The sequence below is a fragment of the Sus scrofa genome, chromosome 6, assembly GCF_054392235.1.
Source record: "Sus scrofa isolate SSC_HxYL_T2T_F1_AM1 chromosome 6, Sscrofa_HxYL_maternal_Yorkshire_Landrace_v2.0, whole genome shotgun sequence".
NCBI lineage: Eukaryota > Metazoa > Chordata > Mammalia > Artiodactyla > Suidae > Sus > Sus scrofa.
This window is the reverse complement of record NC_139388.1, coordinates 89838486-89859215: the sequence shown is the minus strand read 5'-3', so window position 1 is coordinate 89859215 and position 20730 is coordinate 89838486. Positions and strand designations below refer to the sequence as shown.

Sequence of the window (20730 nt, the reverse complement as noted above, 5' to 3'; positions counted from 1 at the left end):
AGCGGTAACAAACCCGACTAGGATCCATGAAGACATGGGTTTGATCCCCGGCCTCACTCAGGGGGTTAAGGATCCAGCATTGCCATGAGCTGTGGTGTAGGTCACAGACATGGCTCTGAGCCTGCATTGCTGTGGCTGTGGTGTAGGCCGGCAGCTGTAGCTCCAATTTGACCCCTAGCTTGAGAACTTCCATATGCCCACAGGTGCACCCCTAAAAAATGGAAAAAAAAAGATTTGGCCAAGACATAAAACAAATGAGATAGAAAACTGGATTATGACACCTGTCTCTAATTTGTTGCTTTTCTCTCTATATTAGTCTTCTCAAGGTTAATAAACAATATAGCACCAATAAACAATAAGCAACATAGCACCAATAACTTATGTTGTTGACAATAATATATGTCATTTATTGAGAGCTTGCTAAATGTTAGCCTCTGTGTTTATATGCAATATTATCTCATCATTTCATTCGGTTAACAAATAGAGTCCACCCAAAATTATGTACCAAAGGACTGCTAGGCACTGGGGACAAAGGAATGAGTGAATCAGACACCATCCCTGTCCTGTGGGAGTTCACAATCTAGAAAGGAAGTGAGTAGTTGAAGAAGTAATTACAAAGGGTAATTGGCAGGTTCTGTAGTGAGAGTATAACAGTCAACCCAACCTACCATGGGCAGCAGGGAAGGCTTTCTGGAAAAAGTGACAGTTGAGCTGAAAAGGCAGGAGTGCAGGACAGGGGAGCACTGTTCCAGGAAAAGGGAAGAGCACACGGAAGACACTATTCGCACCATAACCTGATGAGAAAGGGGATATGATTATCCCCTTTCACAGATGAGAAAACTGAGGTTTTCAGAGAGATTAAGTAAGTGACCCCCTGGACAGTGCTGGAGCCAGGATATAAGTCTGGATCTACCCAGACCAAAGCTCATTCTCTTAGCTGCTAAACTAGATATATCTATTAGTCTGTCTGTTCCTTTGAAGGGTCATGTGACTGGAATGGAATATTAACTGAGATGCCTGCTATTCAGGAAGTCGAAATCATGGCTTACAAACTGTGTGAGCATGTCTGTGTCAGCACTGCCTCTCCTTTTTGGAATGGCAGCTATTTAGTGACACAGCCCTTGTGCTAATATCTGAATGGATGTTCAGTTCAATTGAATATGATTCAACAGCGATGTACTGAATGCTTACTATGGGCCAGGAATGGTGCCAAGCATTGTCAGAGTTACAGAGACAAGGAGGAAAGTTTCTAAGTACTGGGCTAAAGATCATGTTACTCACTAACAAATTAAAAAATTAAAGAACAAAACCATAAGCCTGGCAGGTAGAAACCACAGGTAATTTATCATAATAGCTACCAAGTTTTGAGCGTCAGCCATGTGCCAAGCAGGGCATGAAGCACCTTAATGAAAATAAAAATGATCATGATCATTAAATAAAAACTGAAAGAATGTATCATGGGACTGTGTTGAGGAATTTACATATATTATCTCTTTTAACCCATGTTCATTATATAACGCTAGTATCATTACTAATGATAATTATTATTACTAATATTGCCTATTTTACAGATGACCAAACTGTGCTTCAGAGATTTTTGCCTGAGATCCCACAGCTAATAAATAAAAGAGCTGAGCTGGAATTCAAATCCTGGTCTGCCTGACTCCAAAACATGGGCTCTAGATCATTGCACCAAACCATCTTTGCAAGGAAAGTCAGCTTGTAAAAACCCAGGGGAATGTGTTACAATCTTCATAGCCGGCCGGGCATACAACCAGAGAAGAGAAATAAACATCAGTGCTTTCTTTCTTCCTTTCTTTCTTCTTCCTCCCTCCCTTCTTCCCTTCCTTCCTTCCTTTCTTTCTTTCTTTATAAATTTAGGGCCGAAACCTGGGGCATATGGAGGTTCCCAGGCTAGGGGTTGAATCAGAGCTGTAGTTGCCAGCCTATGCCGAAGCCACAGCAATGCTAGATCCATGCCACGCCTGTGACCTACATCACAGCTCACAGCAATGCCAGATCCTTAACCCACTGAGCGGGGCCTTATGGATACCAGTCAGGTTCATTACCGCTGAACCACAATGGGAACTCCTAAACATCAGTGCTTTTAAAACCCTCTAGGGAAGTAAAGAAACAGGGAGGAAAAAATAAAATATGTGTCTAGTTATTAAACAATATTAATCTCTAAATAGAGAACCCACCCCAAATATTTATACTCTTCTACCACTTAAATCTGCTTTAATTTGCCTCTAGAATTATCTTAAAATTTAATTAGTAGCTAAAGCTGATAATTTTTCATATCAAGATATACCTCCTTGGGAGTTCCCTGGTGGCCTAGTGGTTATGGCTTGGTGATTTCACTGCTTCAGCCTGGGTTTAGTCCTTGGTCTGGGAACTGAGAACCCACAGCAAGCCGCTGTACACTGTGGTGAGGAAAAAAAAAAACAAAAACAAAACAAAACAAAACAAAAAAAACAGAAAGAAAGAAAAAGAAAAAAAAAAGAGAAATACCTCCTCCTTTAATTTTTGTTTTACATCTAAGTGGGAAAGAAACCATTTCATAAAAGTCAGTGTCAAGCAAATAAGTGACCCCTATTAAGGATGGGGTACAAGCTCTGCTGTGCTTTGTAAACTAGGAGAAAAAAAAAAATCCCTTGCAGGAGGTCGCCATCAGCCATGGGCCATATCAACATCCTATGTTGGTGATTATTTGTGGTTGTGGGCAGGGAGGTGTGCAGCCTCTTTCCAGATGTTCAGATACAGCCAGAGGTGAAATCCATGTAGCTAAGGAAGTGCCCAGAATTGGCTCTGTGACACATGGACCAGGAAGATCATTGTTGTGTTCAAACATATAATGTTTGCACTGTTGCGTTCAAACATATGGATGTTTGCTTTCCATCTGCTTATTTACCCCTTGTCTGAACATAAAAAGGCGAGAAAAGAAACTCATATTTACCTAGTGCCACTTTGTATATGCTATATTATTAACTTTTTAACAACTCAGTTAAAACTTACAAATGAGATCAAAGAGGTAGAACACACAGCAGCTTCTATCACAGCAACAGTAACAAATTTCTTGTTAGAATCATCCTATTACAAAAACAATAAAAATAGCTTCCATTTATTGAGTGCCCACCATGTGCCAGCCACCGTACAGGGCACATCTCATACATTATTTTATGTAATCTTTACAACAACCCTATGGTATAAGGACTATTGCCCATTTCACAGGGAAAGAAACAGACATTCAGGTTAAACAACTTCTCAAGGTCACACAGTGAGCACATGGCATCTGTTTCTGTGTCCATCTCCCTACCGATTACTATAAATTTCTTGAGGGCAAGAAATTTACTCATCTTACTCATCTCTGTATCCTCAGTCTCTAACACTACCTGGCACAGATTAGGTAGGATTCAGTACAACATTTTGAATCAGTGAAAGAACAAACAGTATTTTCCCAGATGAGTTACCATTGCTAGCTAACTAGCTAGCTATTTATTTATTTATTTATTTATTTATTTATTTATTTATTTATTTATGTATTTATTTATTGCCTTTTCTTGGGCTGCTCCTGCGGCATATGGAGATTCCAGGGCTAGGGGTCGAATCGGAGCCGTAGCCACTGGCCTACGCCAGAGCCACAGCAACGCGGGATCCTAGCCGAGTCTTCGACATACACCACAGCTCACGGCAACACCGGATCGTTAACCCACTGAGCAAGGCCAGGGATCAAACTCGCAACATCATGGTTCCTAGTCAGATTCGTTAACCACTGTGCCACGACGGGAGCTCCTACCGTGGCGATTTAGATCATCTATCTTCAAGTCTAGCTTTCTTTCCACAATTACAGATTTTCTGCCTATATGAGGATCCTGATTAATTACTCATGTGCCTCTTTTACTCTGGAAATTCCTATTCGACACTTTCCATATGAGTGTGATAGAGTGATTACATTCCTAGGTCTTTATCTTATAGAAAATACTAACACAAGTGTATGAGGATATATTATGAGTCTTTACTATTGGTATTGTAGGAAAAAGTTTGAAAAATAAATGTCTCTCCAGGGAGGAATGATTAAATGGGACATCTATTCTACAGAACATCATATAACTTCAAAGAGAGTAAGGTCGATCTCCTTCTCCTAATGTAGAAGGGACGCAAGATTGAATTAAATAGAATAAGCAGGTTTTGGAATGTTAAATGTGGCTTAGTGTGCATACGAATAATCCTGTCTTCCACATTTACTGCACACCTTGTTTCAAGTACTCTGTAAAGTGTGTTCCCTGTATTACCATATTTCAATGAACCTAAATAATTGTTTATTGAATGTTCTCAACATATTTGACCTTGTGTTAAACATTCCAATTCCAGAGATTTTAAAAAATCTGGAAAAAATTTACCTCTTAAAAAACTATTTATTTATTTATTTTTTTGCTGCACCGATGGCATGTGGAAATCCCTGGGCCAGGAACTGAACCCACACCACAGCAGTGACCTGAGAGGCTGCAGTGGCAACGCTCTGTCCTCAACCTGATGTGCCACAAGGGAACTCCTACGTATTGTATTTTGCTTAATCCTCTCAGTAATGTAAAGTAGGTACCATCATTTTCTCCATTTTGCTGATGAAACACAGAAAAATCCAAGTAACTTTCCTGTCCATAAATAGTAGACTATGACTGGTATAATCTTATTTAAAAAACAACTAAAGAGTTCTGGATAAAGACAATGGCTGTGATTTCTCATGCATGTAATTTTCCTTTCTACTTCCTCCCATCCCAGACCCATCCCACCAAAACTTCAGTAAAAGATTATTTTAAAGCATAAGAAAAGGAAGAAGGGGTAATAAGTACAATAGAATTTGCAGGTGAGGAGTTCCCATCGTGGCACAGTGGTTAACGAATCCGACTAGGAACCATGAGGTTGCGGGTTCGATCCCTGCCCTTGCTCAGTGGGTTAACGATCCGGCATTGCCATGAGCTGTGGTGTAGGTTGCAGATGCGGCTCGGATCCCGCGTTGCTGTGGCTCTGGCATAGGCTGGCAGCTACAGCTCCGATTAGACCCCTAGCCTGGGAAACTCCATATGCCGCGGGAGCGGCCCAAGAAATGGCAAAAAGACAAAAAGACAAAAAAAAAAAAAAAGAATTTGCAGGTGAGAAAGCACATAAATGCACGTTAATAGGTGCTGAATCCTAGACCAGTACCTGGAGAAAGCTGAGAAGCAGCCTGGATATATTCGGGAATTAACCACTGGTACCCCTGGAAGTGGGGGTGAAGAACAGTTAAAATAAGGACAAGTTGGAAGTTCCCTTCGTGGCTCAGTGGTTAATGAACCTGACTAGGATCCAGGAGGACATGGGTTCGATCCCTGACCTCACTCAGTGGATTAAGGATCTGGTGTTGCCATGAGCTATGGTGTAGGTTGCAGATGTGGCTCGGATCCCATGTTGCTGTGATTGTGGTGTAGGCCGGCAGTCATAGCTTTGATTCAACCCCTAGCCTAGGGACTTCCATATGTTGAGGGTACAGCCCTAAAATGACAAAAAAAAAAAAAAGAAGAAGAAGAAGAAAAAGAAGAAGGACTAAGTGAAGTCCAATTGCCTTCCTTCACTGTACCCCCTAGGTGACTGCCCCTCCTCCATCTCAGCAGAAGTATGGCCGTTTATTCGCTGGAGAGTGTAAAAAATCTCTGCAGTAAAACAAGCCACTAGGCATAGTTAAGGGCATCATACCAAAAAAGGATGACTTTTCCTACACTCTGCTCCCAGAATTCTGATAGCCAACCTTTACTTCCTGGGGAGACGAGTCTTCTTCTTTGGGGGAAATAAAGCTCAATATGAAAGATCTAAAAATAGTGGCTTTGGAGTTTCCATGTGCCTCAACAGATTAAGGATCTGGCATTGTCACGGCAGTGGCTCTGGTCACTGCTGTGTGGCAGGTTCTATCTCTGGCCCCCGAGAACTCTGCATGTCATGAAAAAATAAAAATAAATAAATAAATACAATGGCATTGAGTTCTTCCTGTTAATGGTTCCTCATGGTCATTGGTTCATAGACAATTAACTTCATGGTCAATGATTCTCCTCTTCATGCAAAGAGTTTCCAAAAAGCTTTTAGTTTTCTAACTTAAAAAAAATTTTTTTTATGGTCACCCCATGGCATATGGAAGTTCCCAGGTCAGGGATTGAATCCAAGCTACAGCTGCGACCTATGGCACGGTGGCAGCAATGCTGGATCCTTTAAGCCACTGTGCCAGGCCTGGGATCAAACCCGAAGTTCTGCAGTGACCCAAGCCACTGAAGTCAGATTTTTTTTTTAGGGCCACACCCGTGGCATATGGAGGTTCTCAGGCTAGGGGTTGAAACAGAGCTACACCATAGCCACAGCAACATCAGATCCGAGCCAGGTCTGGGATCTACATCACAGCTCATGGCAACGCTGGATCCTTAACTCCTCAACCCACTGAGCAAGGCCAGGGATTGAACCCAAAATCTCATGGTTCCTAGTCGGATTCATTTCCACTGCTCCATGACAGGAACTCCTGCAGTTGGATTCTTAACCCACTGCACCACAAGGGAAACTCCTAATTCCTCAAGATATTCATGAGCTGAAAGCCAAGGAATACCAGACATAAGGCTTTCTTCTAACAGGAAAGAAAGAGCTGAAAACAAACCAAAGAAAGAAACAGAAGAAACTGAGACACTGCAGAGAAAAGAAAACTTTAAAAACTAACATGCATATCCTCAAATAAAGGAAAAGATACCTGAATATATGAAACAATAGCAGGAAAGAATATTCAGAAGAGGAAAAAAAGTTCTTTGACATGAAAAATCATGAAAGCAGAAGTCAGAGCCCAGTAGAAAGAATGGAAAATAAAGTTGAGGAAATTTTTTAGGAAGTATAGCAGAGATACAGACATGGAAAATAGGCTTTGCTGCGAGGTGCAGTGTAGGTTGAAGACACAGTGTAGATCTGGTGTTGCTGTGGCTGTGGTGTAGGCAGCTCCTATTTGACTCCTATCCTGGGAACTTCCATATACTGCACCTGCAGGCCTAAAAAGACAACAAACAAACAAACAAAAAACCAAAAGGTAATATTCATTTGTTTAACAAGTATTCAGATTGGCTACCATAGGCCAGGCATTGTTTTGGGTACTAGGGATAGAGCAGAGAACAAAACAAAGCACCTAACCTCATGAATCTTATATTTTTAATAGAGAAGAAGTAAATAAATAATCTAAAGTTGGATAGTAACAAATGCTATGAAAAAGATTAAATCAAATAAAGAACGAGTGATGAGGAGTGAGTGTATTGCTTCATTTAGGATGGTCAGGGAAGGCTTATCTGACATTTCAGCAGAGACCTGAAAGGGGAAAAGGAAGCCTGCCTCATAGAAGTCTGGCAAGGGAGTGTTCCATGCAAAGAAGTCACTTCCCCTCCAAATTAATTTATATGCATTCAATGAAATTCCAATAAAAATTCCAGAAGTAATGTTGAGAAACTAAAACTGACTCTAAAATGAATATGAAAGGACAAAGGGCTATGAAAGTTAAGTCTATTTTTAGGGGGAAATAAAACTAGGGAGACTAGCCCTACTGGTAGAACTGGCTCTACCACAAAGCCACAGTAATAAAAATATTGTGTTGCTGGCACTGAAACAAAAGGACCAATGGCCTATATTGGAGAGCTTAGAAATAAAGTATACACATGGGAAATTAATAAGTGATAAAGACTGCATCGCAAAGCACTGGAAAGATTTTTTTCCAGATGGTTACTAGTCGCATTCATTTCCACTTGCCACAATGGGAACTCCAATTTTTTTTCCAGATGGTAATAGACAAACTAATTCACTGCACAGAGAAAAAAGCTGGCTTTTTACGTGAAACATTAAAGAGGGACTCCAGATGGATTAAAGACCTAAATGTGAAAGGTAAAACTATAAAGCTAGTATTAGCAAATACAGGAAAATCTGTTACCCAGGTGTAAATAAAGACTTTCTAAATAAGATTCCAAATTAAAAGGTCAAAATTTAGGAGTTCCCGTTGTGGCTTGGTGGTAACGAGCCAGACTAGTATCCATGAGGATGTGGGTTCAATCCCTGGCCTTGCTCAGTGGGTTAAGTATCCAGCACTGCGGTGAGCTGAGGTGTAGGTTGCAGAATTGGCTTGGATCCTGTGCTACTGTGCTGTGGGGAAGGCCAGCAGCTGCAGCTCCAATTTGACCCCTAACCTGGGAACCTCCATATGTCACAAGCGTTGCCCAAGAAAGTGAAAAAATAAAAAGTCAAGGGAGTTCCTGTAGTGGTGCAGTGGAAACAAATCTGACAAGGAATCATGAGGTTGTGGGTTTGATCCCTGGCCTTGCTCTGTGGGTTAAGGATCTGGCATTGCCATGAGCTGTGGTGTAGATCACAGATGTGGCTCAGATCTGGCGTTGCTGTGGCTGTGGTGTAGACTGGCAGCAAAAGCTCCAAATAGACCCCTAGCCTGGGAACCTCCATATGCCATGGGTGTGGCCCTAAAAAAAAAAAAAAAAAAAGACAATTTTATTTTGTATTTCTAGGGTGGTACCTGAAGCATATGGAAGTTTCTCAGGCTAGGGGTCAAATCAGACCTGTAGCTGCCAGCCTACGCCATAGCCACAGCAACACCAGATCTGAGCTTTATCTGCAAACTATGCCACAGCTTGCGTCAACATTTAACCTACTGAGCAAAGCCAGGGATCAAATCTGTATCCTCATGGATTCTAGTCGGGTTCCTCAGAAAACTAAGGATGAGGTTCCTCAGAAGACTAAGGATAGATTATCATAAGATCCAGCAATCCAACTCCTGGGCATATATCCAGACAGGTGTGGCCCTAAGAAGCAAAAAAAAAAAAAAAAGCACACATGTATATGTATAACTGAATCAATTTGTTGTGTAGCAGAAATTAACAACACAATGTAAATCTACTATACTTCAACAGCAATTTTTTTAAGTATTGAAATGATCAATATTTATCCCACTAAGAATTAATTTAAAAAAATCCATTAAATTAGGAGTTCCATGGTGGCGGATTAAGGATCCAATGTTGTCACTGATGTGGCTTGGGTTGCAATATGTGGCGTGGGTTCAGTCACTGGCCCAGGAACTTCTGCAGGACACTTGTGTGGCCAAAAAAAAAAAAAAATCCATTAAATTAAAAGTCAAACAATGAATGGGAAATTATATGAAAGCTGTTTACAAATTAATAAAGAAGAGCTGAACAATCAGTAAAGAAAAAGCAATTCACACAAGAAAAAAATGTCCTTTAATAAACATGAAAATTTAAACCTCATTGATGAATATTTTTAAAAGAAAATTAAAACTAGTTATCACTGGAGTTCCCACTGTGGTGCAGTGGGTTAATAATCCAGCTTGTCTCTCTAGAGGCACCAATTTGATCCCCAGCCCAGCACAGAGGGTTAAGGATCCAACATCGCTGTGGCACAGATCCCAGCTGTGGCTCAGATTCGAACCCTGGCCCAGGAAGTTCCACATGCCTTGGGTGCAGCCATTAAAAAAAAAGTTTTGGGAGTTCCTGTCGTGGCGCAGTGGTTAACGAATCCGACTAGGAACCATGAGGTTGCAGGTTCGGTCCCTGGCCTTGCTCAGTGGGTTAGGGATCCGGCATTGCCGTGAGCTGTGGTATAGGTTGCAGACATGGCTCGGATCCCAAGTTGCTATGGCCCTGGTGTAGGCCGGCAGTTACAGCTCCAATTCGACCCCTACCGAAAAAAAAAGTTTTGGAGTTCCCATTGTGGCATGATGGAATCAAATCCTACTAGTATCCATAAGGATGCAGGTTTGATCCCTGGCCTCACTGGGTTGGGGCTCTGTGGATTGGGGATCTGGCATTGCCTTGAGCTGTGGTGTAGGCTGCAGACACAGTTCAGTTCCCATGGTGCTGTGGCTGTGGCGTAGGCCAGCAGCTGTAGCTCCGATTGGACCCCTAGCCTGGGAACTTCCACAAGCTGTAGGTGCGGCCCTTAAAAAAAAAAAAAAAAAAAAAAAAAAAAAAAGTTAAAAAAAACTCCTACTCACCATTTACCATCAAATGGGAAAAACAAGTTTTCATGGTCACACCTAGTTTTGGCAGCTATGTTGGAAACCTCATTGATAACTGGGAGTGAGAACTGGGACATTTCTGGAAGGCATTTGGCAATGCATGCCGGAAGACTTAAAATAGTGCATATTCTTTGACTCAGAATTTATCCCAAAGAATCATCATAGGTGACAACAAAAATTTGATTAAAAGCACTAACATCAGAGTTCCCGTTGTGGCACAGTGGTTAACGATTCCAGCTAGGAACCATGAGGTTGTGGGTTCAATCCCTGGCCTTGATCAGTGGGTTAAGGATCCGGCATTGCCATGAGCTGTGGTGTAGGTTGCAGACGTGGCTCTGGCGTAGGCTGTCGGCTACAGCTCCAATTAGACCCCCAGCCTGGGAACCTCCATATGCCACAGGAGAAGCCCAAGAAATGGTAAAAAAAAGACAATAAACAAATAAATAAATACATAAATAAAAGCAGCAGCATCACAGGATAGTTTACATAAACAAAAAATTGGGATCAAACTAAAAACCTCAGGATTTCCCTCCGGGGAGCAGCAGAAACGAATCTGACTAGGAACCAAGAGGTTGCCGGTTTGATCCCTAGCCTCACCAAGTGGGTCAAGGATCTGGCATTGCTGTGAGCTGGCTGTGGTGTAGGTCGCAGATGTGGCTTGGATCCCATGTTGCTGTGGCTGTGGTGTAGGCCGGCGGCTACAATAGCTCTGATTAGACCCCTAGCCTGGGAACCTCCACATGCTGCGGATGCGGCCCTAAAAAGACCAAAAAAAAAAAAAAAAAAAAAAAAAACCCCAAAAAACTAAAAACCTCAAAGTTAAGCAATCAATTGTTATGGAAAATCCAAATAATAGGATACAAACAGTAATTACAGTTATCAGTATTTAAATACAAGTTCTGCTAATTTGCAGCTGTGTAGCTCAGAGAAAGCTAATTACTCCCTCCGAACCTCAATTTCCCTGTTTATAAAATGGGTCTGTTGTGAGGATTAAATAAACTAACATATTGAAAACACCTAGGATAGCACTGACACACAGTATGAACACAATAAAAAAAAATTTTTTTTAAACAAAAGAACACTGGAGTTCCTGTTATGGTGCAGCGCAAAGGAATCTGACTAGTAACCATGAGGTTGCAGGTTCAATCCCTGGCCTGGCTCAGTGGGTTAAGGATCCAGTGTTGCCGTGAGCTGTGGTGTAGGTTGCAGATGCCGCTCGGACCCTGCATTGCTGTGGCTGTGGCATGTGCCAGCAACTGTAGCTCCAATTAGACCCCCAGCCTAGAAACCTCCATATGCCACATTTAAAAAGCAAACAAAAACAAAAATCAAAAGAACACTGTAGCCTCAAGTCTTAGAAGGATGTTAATGATAAATAAACAAAAAAGATTACAAACCAGTATATACAGAATATTTTTCTAAAATAAATATATCTCAGACATAAATTTCCAAAAATAAAGACTAGATGGATATAAAACAAGATAGAAATAGTATCTCTCTTTGACTAATTGGATTACAGGTTACTTTTATTTTTGTATTTAAATTTTTTTCAACAACAAACATGTAACTTATATAAAAAGTAAAAGCCATTATCTCTATCAAAATTAAAACAAAAAAGTGTCTTTTTTGTGTATGTGTCTTTTTTTTAGGGCCACACCTGCGGCATATGGAAGTTCCCAGGCTAGGGGTTGAATTGGAACTATAGCCACTGGCCTACACCATGACCACAGCAACGCAGGATCCGAGCCTCATCTGTGACCTACACCACAGCTCATGGAAATGCCAGATCTTTAACCCACGGAGCGAGGCCAGGGATCAAACTCACAACCTCTTGCTTCCTAGTTGGATTCGTTTCTGCTGCGCCATGACGGGAACTCCCCAAAAAAGTGTCATATTTTTTGCTCCAGTTGGAAGTGAGTCCACCTCAAATTAGCAGGGTAATAGGGTAAAGAATCAGAATGACAGACATTTCTCTCTACAGCCTTTATTACCACACAAACTCACCCTCTATTTCACACTCTATTTCTATTGCCTTTTACACAAATGGCAAAACAATTAAGATATTTTTCTTCCCGGAAGCTCCTTTTATGCAGAAGGATTATATCCCCATTTATGCAGAGGGATTGTATAGATTCTCCATGGGATCCTTAGCCTTTGACTTAGGAAAGCTGTCACGAAAGTGAACCCCCCATGTAAGGAAAACAGTGCAAAGAACCAAGTTCTCACTGTCCTCCTTCCCGAGGGAAGGATGCCTGGCTAGAAGTGTTGAGAGGGGGCAATTATAACACCTTCTTTTATGTAACAGCTGAAGACAAGCCCCAAGGGTGGACAGATTCATGAGTCACATGAGCCTCTTTGGGTCTATTTTCTCTAGGTGAACCAGAGGTTTCAGCTGCTCTGCAAAGTTCCTCATGTCGTCAGAGACCATGTCCTGCCCAGCTGGTGCAACAACACTTAGTTCCACAAGATAGGAGAGGGACAAGGCCTCGGTGCTGTCTGTGTTCCCTGGCACCAAGATGCGGAAGATCTTGTACACAACGATCTTCATGATGCCCTTACGGAACAAGTGTCCCTTGGCAACAAACTCATGGTCCATGCGGAAGCCCATTTCCATCAGGAAGTCAGTGAGGTTCTCAGATGTGGCAATGTCCACGCAGTTTCGCACCAGGGCGTGGCGGTTCTTGTCTCCCATTTCTGGTTGTCCCAGGTAACGCAGGTGCCAGGGCGCCCCTGTCCTATCCATAGAGCGCCGGGCCCTTAGAACAAATGGACTGGCTTGCTGGCCCTTAAGGAGGAATACCATCTCATGGTCAAGGAAAGTCTCAGGTTCCATGTTGTCACACAAACCACGAAGGCGGTGGATGAGGCTTTCCAAGCTGTGATCTAAAACGCTTCCTAAAGAAGGGAAAAGCACCACTGAGTTCTATCTTTCATTCTGGGTGATGGAATCAGCAAAAGGTGGAAAAAATTTAAATGAAAAGCCAAAACAGTTTAGTGTCGTGCTTTGTAAAACACAGGCCCCATATATGAGATTATAGAAGGGTTATATGACCAAGGAATTACATAACAAGTTAATCCTTTTTCAAATTGTTGCATTGTCTTATTTGGTAGGAGACTAGTACCAAAGACATTCTCTAACAATGCTGATCTCCAGCAGGCTTTGGGCTTAGAGCTTCTAAGAGACAACACTCTTTACCTAGAATAATAATACTGTTTTGTTGTCATTTATTTCAAAAATTATCTCCTATTCTCATTAAACAAAAACATTTCATTTATAGAAAAACTTTCCTTTTTTGTTGTTGTTGTTGTTGTTTTAGGGCTGCACCTGTGGCATATGGAAGTTCCCAGGCTAAGGGTTGAATTGGAGTTGCAACTTCTGGCCTACACCACAGCCACAGCAACAAAGGATCCAGGCCGCATCTGCAATCTACATCACAGCTCACGGCAACGCCAGATCCTTAACCCACCAGAGCGGGGCCCCTGATTGAATCTGAATCCTCATGGATACTAGTTGGGTTCATTATTGCTGAGCCACAGTGGGAACTCCCCCAAAATTTTCCTTTTTATATAATATATTTAAGTGAAAAACAATGAATTGCTTCATGGAGATATACTAATCTTTGTTCTCATCTTACTCATCCTCCTCACAGCATTTCATATGGCTGTTATACCTGTTCTCAAATCTGTTCTTCCCTTGGTCTCTGGGACACAACTCTCTCGGTTCTTCAGCTAACTCAATGACCATTCCTTTTAAGTCAACTTTGCTGGGTCTTTCTCGTCTTCCCTAAATATTGGAGGATCCTGGAACTCAATCCCAGTCTTCGTCTCTATCAATAATCTCTTCCTCCCTCTGTGACCCAATTCAGCCCTATGGTTTAAGCATCATTTATGCCCTGAGGACTGCCACATTTATATCTCACAGACGCAAATCCAACTGTCTGCTTAAAGTTCTTCGTTTGGATGCCAAAGACATCTTCATCTTAACATATTAATAGCAACCTGTTGATTTTTCCTCCACAATCTTACTCCTTCTTCCAGTCTTTCTCATCATAGTAAAAGGCAACTCTCTGCTTCCAGTTACCCAAACAGAAACCACACGATCGTCTTTGACGCCTTTCTTTCTCCCACATACTACATCCCATCCATATTTTTAAAATATATGCAGAATCCAACCCCTTCTCCTCACTCCCTTAATCACTGCTACCTAGTCCAAGTCTCCTTCATTTCTTGCCTGGTCTCTGCAACACCCTGCTTCTATCCTTGCTTTCTTCTTTTCTCCACACAACAGCCAATTGATTTTTAGGACATGAGGCAGATAATGACACTTCTCTGCTCAGAACCCTCTAATGGCTTCCCATGTCATTCAGAGTAAATCCCAAAGTCTTTTTTCTTTTGGTCTTTTTAGGGCCACACTCGTGGCATATGGAAGTTCCCAGGCTAGGGTCGAATCGGAGCTGCAGTGCCAGCCTATGCCACAGCCATAGCCACACAGGATCCGAGCTGCATCTGTGACCTATGCCTCAGCTTGCAGGAATGCCTAATCCTTAAACCAGTGAGCGAAGCCAGGGATCAAATCCACATCTTCATGGATACTAGTTGGGTTCTCAACCTGCTGAGCCACAACGGGAACTCCCCAAAGTCTTTACTACGGCCAATAGGGCCCTATATATTGTGGTCTCTGCTACTCACCCAACATCATTTCCTTCTACTATCTCCCAGATTACTCTCTCCAAGCACAGTGATCTTCCTGCTATTTCTTGAAAATGCCAAGTATTTGACAAAAAGCTTTTCTCTTCAGAGACCCTTCCCTTAGTCCCTACACTTGGAATGTTCTTCTCTCAGACACCTGCATGTCTCACCCCATCACTCAATTTAGGTCTTTGCTCAAATGTCACCTTATTAGAGATCTCTTTTCCTTTTTTCTTTCTTTTTACAGCTGCACCTGCAGCATATAGAAGTCCCCATATAGTAAAGGAGTTCCCATCGTGGCTCGGTGGTTAAGGAATCTGACTAGGAACCATGAGGTTGTGGGTTCGGTCCCTGGCCTTGCTCAGTGGGTTAAGGATCTGGCATTGCCGTGAGCTGTGGTGTAGGTTGCAGACCCCGGCTCGGATCCCGAGTTGCTGTGGCTGTGGCGTAGGCCAGTGGCTACAGGTCTGATTAGACCCCTAGCCTGGGAACCTCCATATGCTGTGGGAGGGGCCCTAGAAAAGACAAAAAAAAAAAAAAAGGAGATGTAGCTGCAGGCCTGCACCACAGCTTGTGGCAATGCCAGATCCTTAACCCAGTGAGAAAGGCCAGGAATCAATTACATCTTCATGGACACCATGTTGGGTTCTTAACCTACTGAGCCATAACGGGAATTCCTAGAGATCTCTATTCTGATCACCCTAAATAAAATTGCATATCTCCCTCCAATCTCTTTCCACATTCCTGATTTATATATTTTTTAGCATTATTACTCCTATTTTAAGTTTTTTTTTTTAATTTTCCCACTGTACAGCAAGGGGGTCAGGTTATCTAAGTTATTTTTTGATATGTAAATTATATATTCATTTTAATTTTTTTTCAATTGACCCCATGGCATGGAGTTCCCATGCCAGGGATCAGATCCGAGCCACAGTTTTATGTACGCTGCAGCTGTGGCAACACTGGATCCTTAACCCACTGTGCCAGGCTAGGGACTGAACCTACGTCCCAACCCTCCAGAGACACCACTGATCCCGTTGAGCCACAGTGGTAACTCCTGTATTGACTTCCCCAGCATTTTTCTTTCTCCACTGCTGATAACTCAACGTGTTTTTTCTTTCTTCAAACATTTAAACAGCTTTGTAAGTGCTGGTTCATTCAACATACACTTACTAACTGCTGTGCCAGGCAACATGCTAGGAAGTAGGAGACCCAGCCCTCTTGGAGATTACACTTTAGTGGGGGAAGCAAAAAATAAGTAAGTAGGAGTTCCCTGGTGGCTCAATGGGTTAAGGATCCAGAGTTGTCACTGCTGTGGCTGGAGCTGGATCCCAGACCTGAACTTTGGCGTGCTGAGGGCATGGTCAAAAAAAAGGTAAACAAATAAACAGAAATACAAGGAAATAAAAGGGAGATGGGATATAGGGTACATAGAGCAACTGGTACAGGTAGAGGAGACCTCTGAGAGCATGGAGAAGTCAGGGAATGTTTCTCTAAGGGAATGACAGCTGAAGCCTAAAGGATAAAAATGAGATGGCTATTTGAAGAGCTAGAAAAAAGGGATCACCAAGTGCAAAGGCCCAGAGACAGGAAAGAGCCTGAGAAATGCAAAGAAATGAAAGAGTAGGAGTATGGCTGAAGTGTGGTAAGTGAGAAGGAAAAAGATAATGAAATGAGGATTTGGGATGGGCCATAACATGCAGGCCTTATGTACAGCCATGCTAAAGGTTATTTTTTTGCTTTTTGTTTTTTTGTTTTTGGCTGCATCAGCAGCATATGGAAGTTCGTGGGCCAGGCATCAAACTCGAACCACAGTTGCAGCCTGGTGGCATGGGTTGATCCCTGGCTTGGGAATTTCCACATGCCATGGGCATGGCCAAAAAAAAGAGACATAGTTATCAAATGTAATGTGTGAAATGTGATTGTATTCTGGATACAAACACAGTTTGGGGACAAGATGGGGGAATCTTTTGAATATGGACTAGATATTAGATGACATTAAAAATAAATTGTTGGGTATTGGGGAAATAACTATTAAAAATAATAATAATAACAAAAAAATACATAAATTGTTGGGAGTTCCTATCGCGGCTCAGTGGAAACGAATCTGACTAGTGTCCATGAGGATGTGGGTTTGATCCCTGGCCTCATTCAGTGGATTAAGGATCTGGTGTTGCCAATGAGCTGTGTAGGTGGCAGACGTGGCTTGGATCTGGTGTTGCTGTGGCTGTGGTGTAGGCTGGCAGCTATGGCTCTGATTTGACCCCTACCCTGGGAACTTCCATATACCGTGGGTCCAGCCCTAAAAAAAAAAAAAAAAATTTTAATTTTTTTAGAAAATGATGGTATTATGGTTATGAAGGATTATGGTATTATGATGGTATTATGGTATTATGGTTATGAAAAACCCTTGTTTTTCAGAGCTGTATACTGAAAGTGTTTAGAGGTAAAATGTTATGAAGTCTGAAATTGTATTTAAAGACAGGAAAAAAAGAAAGGATAAAGCAAACATGAAAAAAATAACAGAAAGTACAATCAAGATGACAGAAATTGAGTGTTCATTCTATCAGTCTCTATTTTCTTTGTGTTTGAATTTTTTTTTTTTTTTTTTTTGCTATTTCTTTGGGCCGCTCCTGCGGCATATGGAGGTTCCCAGGCTAGGGGTCCAATCGGAGCTGTAGCCATTGGCCTATGCCAGAGCCACAGCAACGCGGGATCCGAGCCGCGTCTGCAACCTACACCACAGCTCACGGCAACGCCGGATCGTTAACCCACTGAGCAAGGGCAGGGACCGAACCCGCAACCTCATGGTTCCTAGTCGGATTCGTTAACCACTGCGCCACGACGGGAACTCCCTGAATTTTTTAATAATAAAACATTTTTTAAAAAAGATGTTGAACTGGAGTTCCCGTTGTGGCGCAGTGGTTAACGAATCTGACTAGGAAGCATGAGGTTGCGGGTTCGATCCCTGGCCTCGCTCAGTGGGTTAAGGATCCTAAAAAACTGCCTCCCCCCAAAAAAAGATGTTGAACTATTGTGTGAGAAGAGACAGATGATCAAAAGTGGAAGCAATGCAATAAGCACAAAATTACTAAAATAGTTCAAAGGATGATAAACCAAGCCATTGCATGTGGAGAAAAGACATATTTAATATATATTTTGGAAGTAAAATAAACAGAACTAGAGATAAGCTATAGGTGAGAATAAAGTGAAAAAATGGAGATTGATTCCTGAATTCATAGCTTGAGCAACTGGTGAATGACAGGCACTTACTAAGATGGAAAAGACTGAAGGAGGGACAGCTGGAAGAATGAAAGTTAATAACCCTACTTCGTTCATATTAAGTTTTTTTTTTTTTTTTGTCTTTTCTAGGGCCTCTCCCCAGCATATGGAAGTTCCCAGGCTAGGGGTCTAATCTAGGAGCTGTAGCCGCCGGCCTACGCCAGAGCCACAGCAACGGTGGGATCCAAGCCGTGTCTGCAACCTACACCACAGCTCATGGTGACGCCAGATCCTTAACCCGCTGAGCAAGGCCAGGGATCGAACCTGCAACCTCATGGTTCCTAGTCGGATTCATTAACCACTGCACCATGACGGGAACTTCCATATTAAGTTCTTAAATGGATAATTCAAAGTCTAAACTTTTTTGCGAAACATTATAAGGCCTCCTGAAAATCATTACACTGAGTTTTGAGCTTTCTCATCTGGGCAAGTTACTTCAATTCTATTTCCTGATCTACAAGAATTAATAATAGTATCATAAAATTATCATATGATCCATTAATTTCACTTCTGGATATTTAACCAAAAGAATTCAAAGCAGGATCTTGGAAGAGATATTTGCATACACATGTTCACTGCATTATCCATGTTAACCAAGAGGTGGAAGCAACCTGAATGTCCAACAACAGAAGAACAGATAAAGAAAATGTGGTATATACATACTATAGAACATTATTCAGCCTTTAGAAAGGAGATCCTGTCTCGTGTGATAACACGGGTAAACGCTGAGGACATTATACTAAGTGAAATAAACCAGTCATAAAAAGACAGATACCATATGATTCCACTCATATAAAGTTATCTAACGTAGTCAAAATTAGAAACAGAAAGTAGAAAGGTTTGGAATTCTCCTGTGGTGCAGTGGGTTACTCATCCTGTGTTGTCACTGTAGCTGCCAGAGCTGCTCCTGTGGTGTGGGTTCGATCCCTGGCCTGGGAACTTCTATATGCCGTAGGTTCAGCAGAAAAGAAAATAAAAAAAGAAAAAAAAAAAAAGAAAGTAGAAAAGTTGTTGCCAAGGGCTGGGGGGAGGGGAAAGGAAGAATGAGTACAGAGTTTCAGTTTTGCAAGATGAAAAAGTTCTAGAGATTGGCTATACAACAATGCAAACATATTTAACACTACTAAATGTTATGCTCAAAATGTTTAATGCTATATGTTTGTGACCATAATTAAAGCCAAATTGAAAAAAAAAAAAAAAAGAGGTGCCAGAAATTATGTAGCCTTTGTATATTAGCCTTTCATCTCCATGGAACCTGAACAGAAAAGAGGAAATCAGGTAATCTAAGCTCCCTAGTTCACTTACCCTGCAGCAGGTACTCCATCATGTTAATGGTGCCCCCGGTGACAGGCATCATAGTGACTGGAGGTGCCTCCATGCTATCTGTTTAAGTTGAAAGCAACAGAACCGGATTCAGAGTCCCAGTCAAATAAAGCACAGGACACACCTGGAAAAGAGTTATGCTTGTTAATACATCAGAGAGATGGAGAGACACCAGATCTACCTGGGTCATTAGCCTTAACATCAAAAGATTCATTCATTCATCCAGAACTTTTTGAACAACTTCCATAAGTCAGTTTCAGGAATTGATGATACAGAAATACACAAAGGAGGCCTGATCATGGAGTTATAATCTTTCAGTCTCAAGGTCTGAAACCTTCAGTTTCAGAATTTCCTGTGCAATAAGCCATCAAACCGCTGACCCTGGGATTCAATGTCTTCCTTATAAAATGAGGTCGACATTTAACCCCCAAGGCTTTGTGGCTCAGATGACACAATAGCCGTGAAATAATAGAAGAACTGAGAGGTGACTCCCCTTCAATTTGGAGATGAGGATACTGACACTTTGGGTGGGGGTTGGAGGGAAGGATACAGAGCAAGTCCATGGCAGAGATAAACCAGACAAAAATCTAGGCGTTCAAAACGCCTTTGAAAGCGAGCCAGACAGAAGTGCGAAGTTCTTCTGACGATTGAGGTCCTCCTACCCCACCATCGACGCGTGCCTACTCACACCAAAAACACACCTCCGCGCGTGTTCTAGCCTTTTCTGGCAAAGCAGGGAACTGAAGCCACCAGAGCACCTCGGAGCTTTTTAGCGATAATTAGCCCCCAGCACTGAACTTGAAGACCCCCACCCCCCGGTGGAGTGCAACACTTTCTCCCCTCCACTTCCGGCAAAAAGTCTCCGTCGCGCAAATCTTGACATCACCATTCTGCGACGTAAGGGTGCCGGGAAGGCATAAAAATCATCTCTGCGGCCTGGCAAGTAGAAGCGCATGCGCAAACTGCGATTCTGCGTGGAAGAGGGCGGCCTTCCTGAGCGCGTTCCTCGGGGCGTGAGGGGGACCTTGACATCAAAGGCAGTCCTCCCGGAAAATATTTTCTTTTTTTCAAGTGTGACGGCCTGGAGTTGTTTTTGTCAAGGAATTCTTTTGGAACTTACAGGGGGAAAAGAGAGCCGGGGGAAGAGAGCTGAAGAAAAAAAGAGATCATAAAACCAAAACTTCTTTTGGTTGAGTACCTGAAGATAAGAAGGAAAGACATCTTTTACTGTTTAGCAGACTGTTCTGAACAATTAGGGAACTCAGCAATACATTTGATATTTGTTCACTCTTCTGTGTTTATTTTACCTCAATTCAAAAATTTTGGGAGATAAGTAAATTCAGCTCATTTATTGA

General features: G+C 42.1%; 1 protein-coding gene and 1 long non-coding RNA gene across 3 annotated transcripts; one reads left to right on the top strand and one right to left on the bottom strand.

Moving 5' to 3' along the window:
• Positions 1-12049: 12049 nt before the first annotated feature.
• MED18 (mediator complex subunit 18) lies at positions 12050-20238 on the bottom strand. Of its 2 annotated transcripts, none has more exons than XM_005665139.4 (3): positions 20064-20238; positions 19358-19499; positions 12050-12976 (listed from the first exon to the last, which is right to left on the bottom strand). In XM_005665139.4, exons 2-3 carry the CDS (start codon positions 19428-19430, stop codon positions 12423-12425), a joined length of 627 nt encoding a protein of 208 aa, XP_005665196.1. In that variant the 5' UTR covers positions 19431-19499; positions 20064-20238; the 3' UTR covers positions 12050-12422. The 2 variants fall into 2 exon arrangements, with proteins under 2 accessions (XP_005665196.1, XP_003356288.1); XM_003356240.5 differs by having other exon boundaries at positions 20077-20238.
• On the top strand, positions 12053-19500 carry LOC146402627 (uncharacterized). The gene is made up of 2 exons (XR_014807379.1): positions 12053-15057; positions 18384-19500. It is a non-coding gene; the product is annotated as an uncharacterized LOC146402627 (long non-coding RNA).
• Positions 20239-20730: the final 492 nt, after the last annotated feature.

Coding starts and splice junctions, on each gene's coding strand:
- MED18 (XM_005665139.4), bottom strand. CDS start 19,430: ATGGAGGCACCTCCAGTCACTATGATGCCTGTCACCGGGGGCACCATT. Junction 12,977..19,357: donor GATGGAGTACCTGCTGCAGG/GTAAGTGAACTA, acceptor TCCCTTCTTTAG/GAAGCGTTTTAGATCACAGC.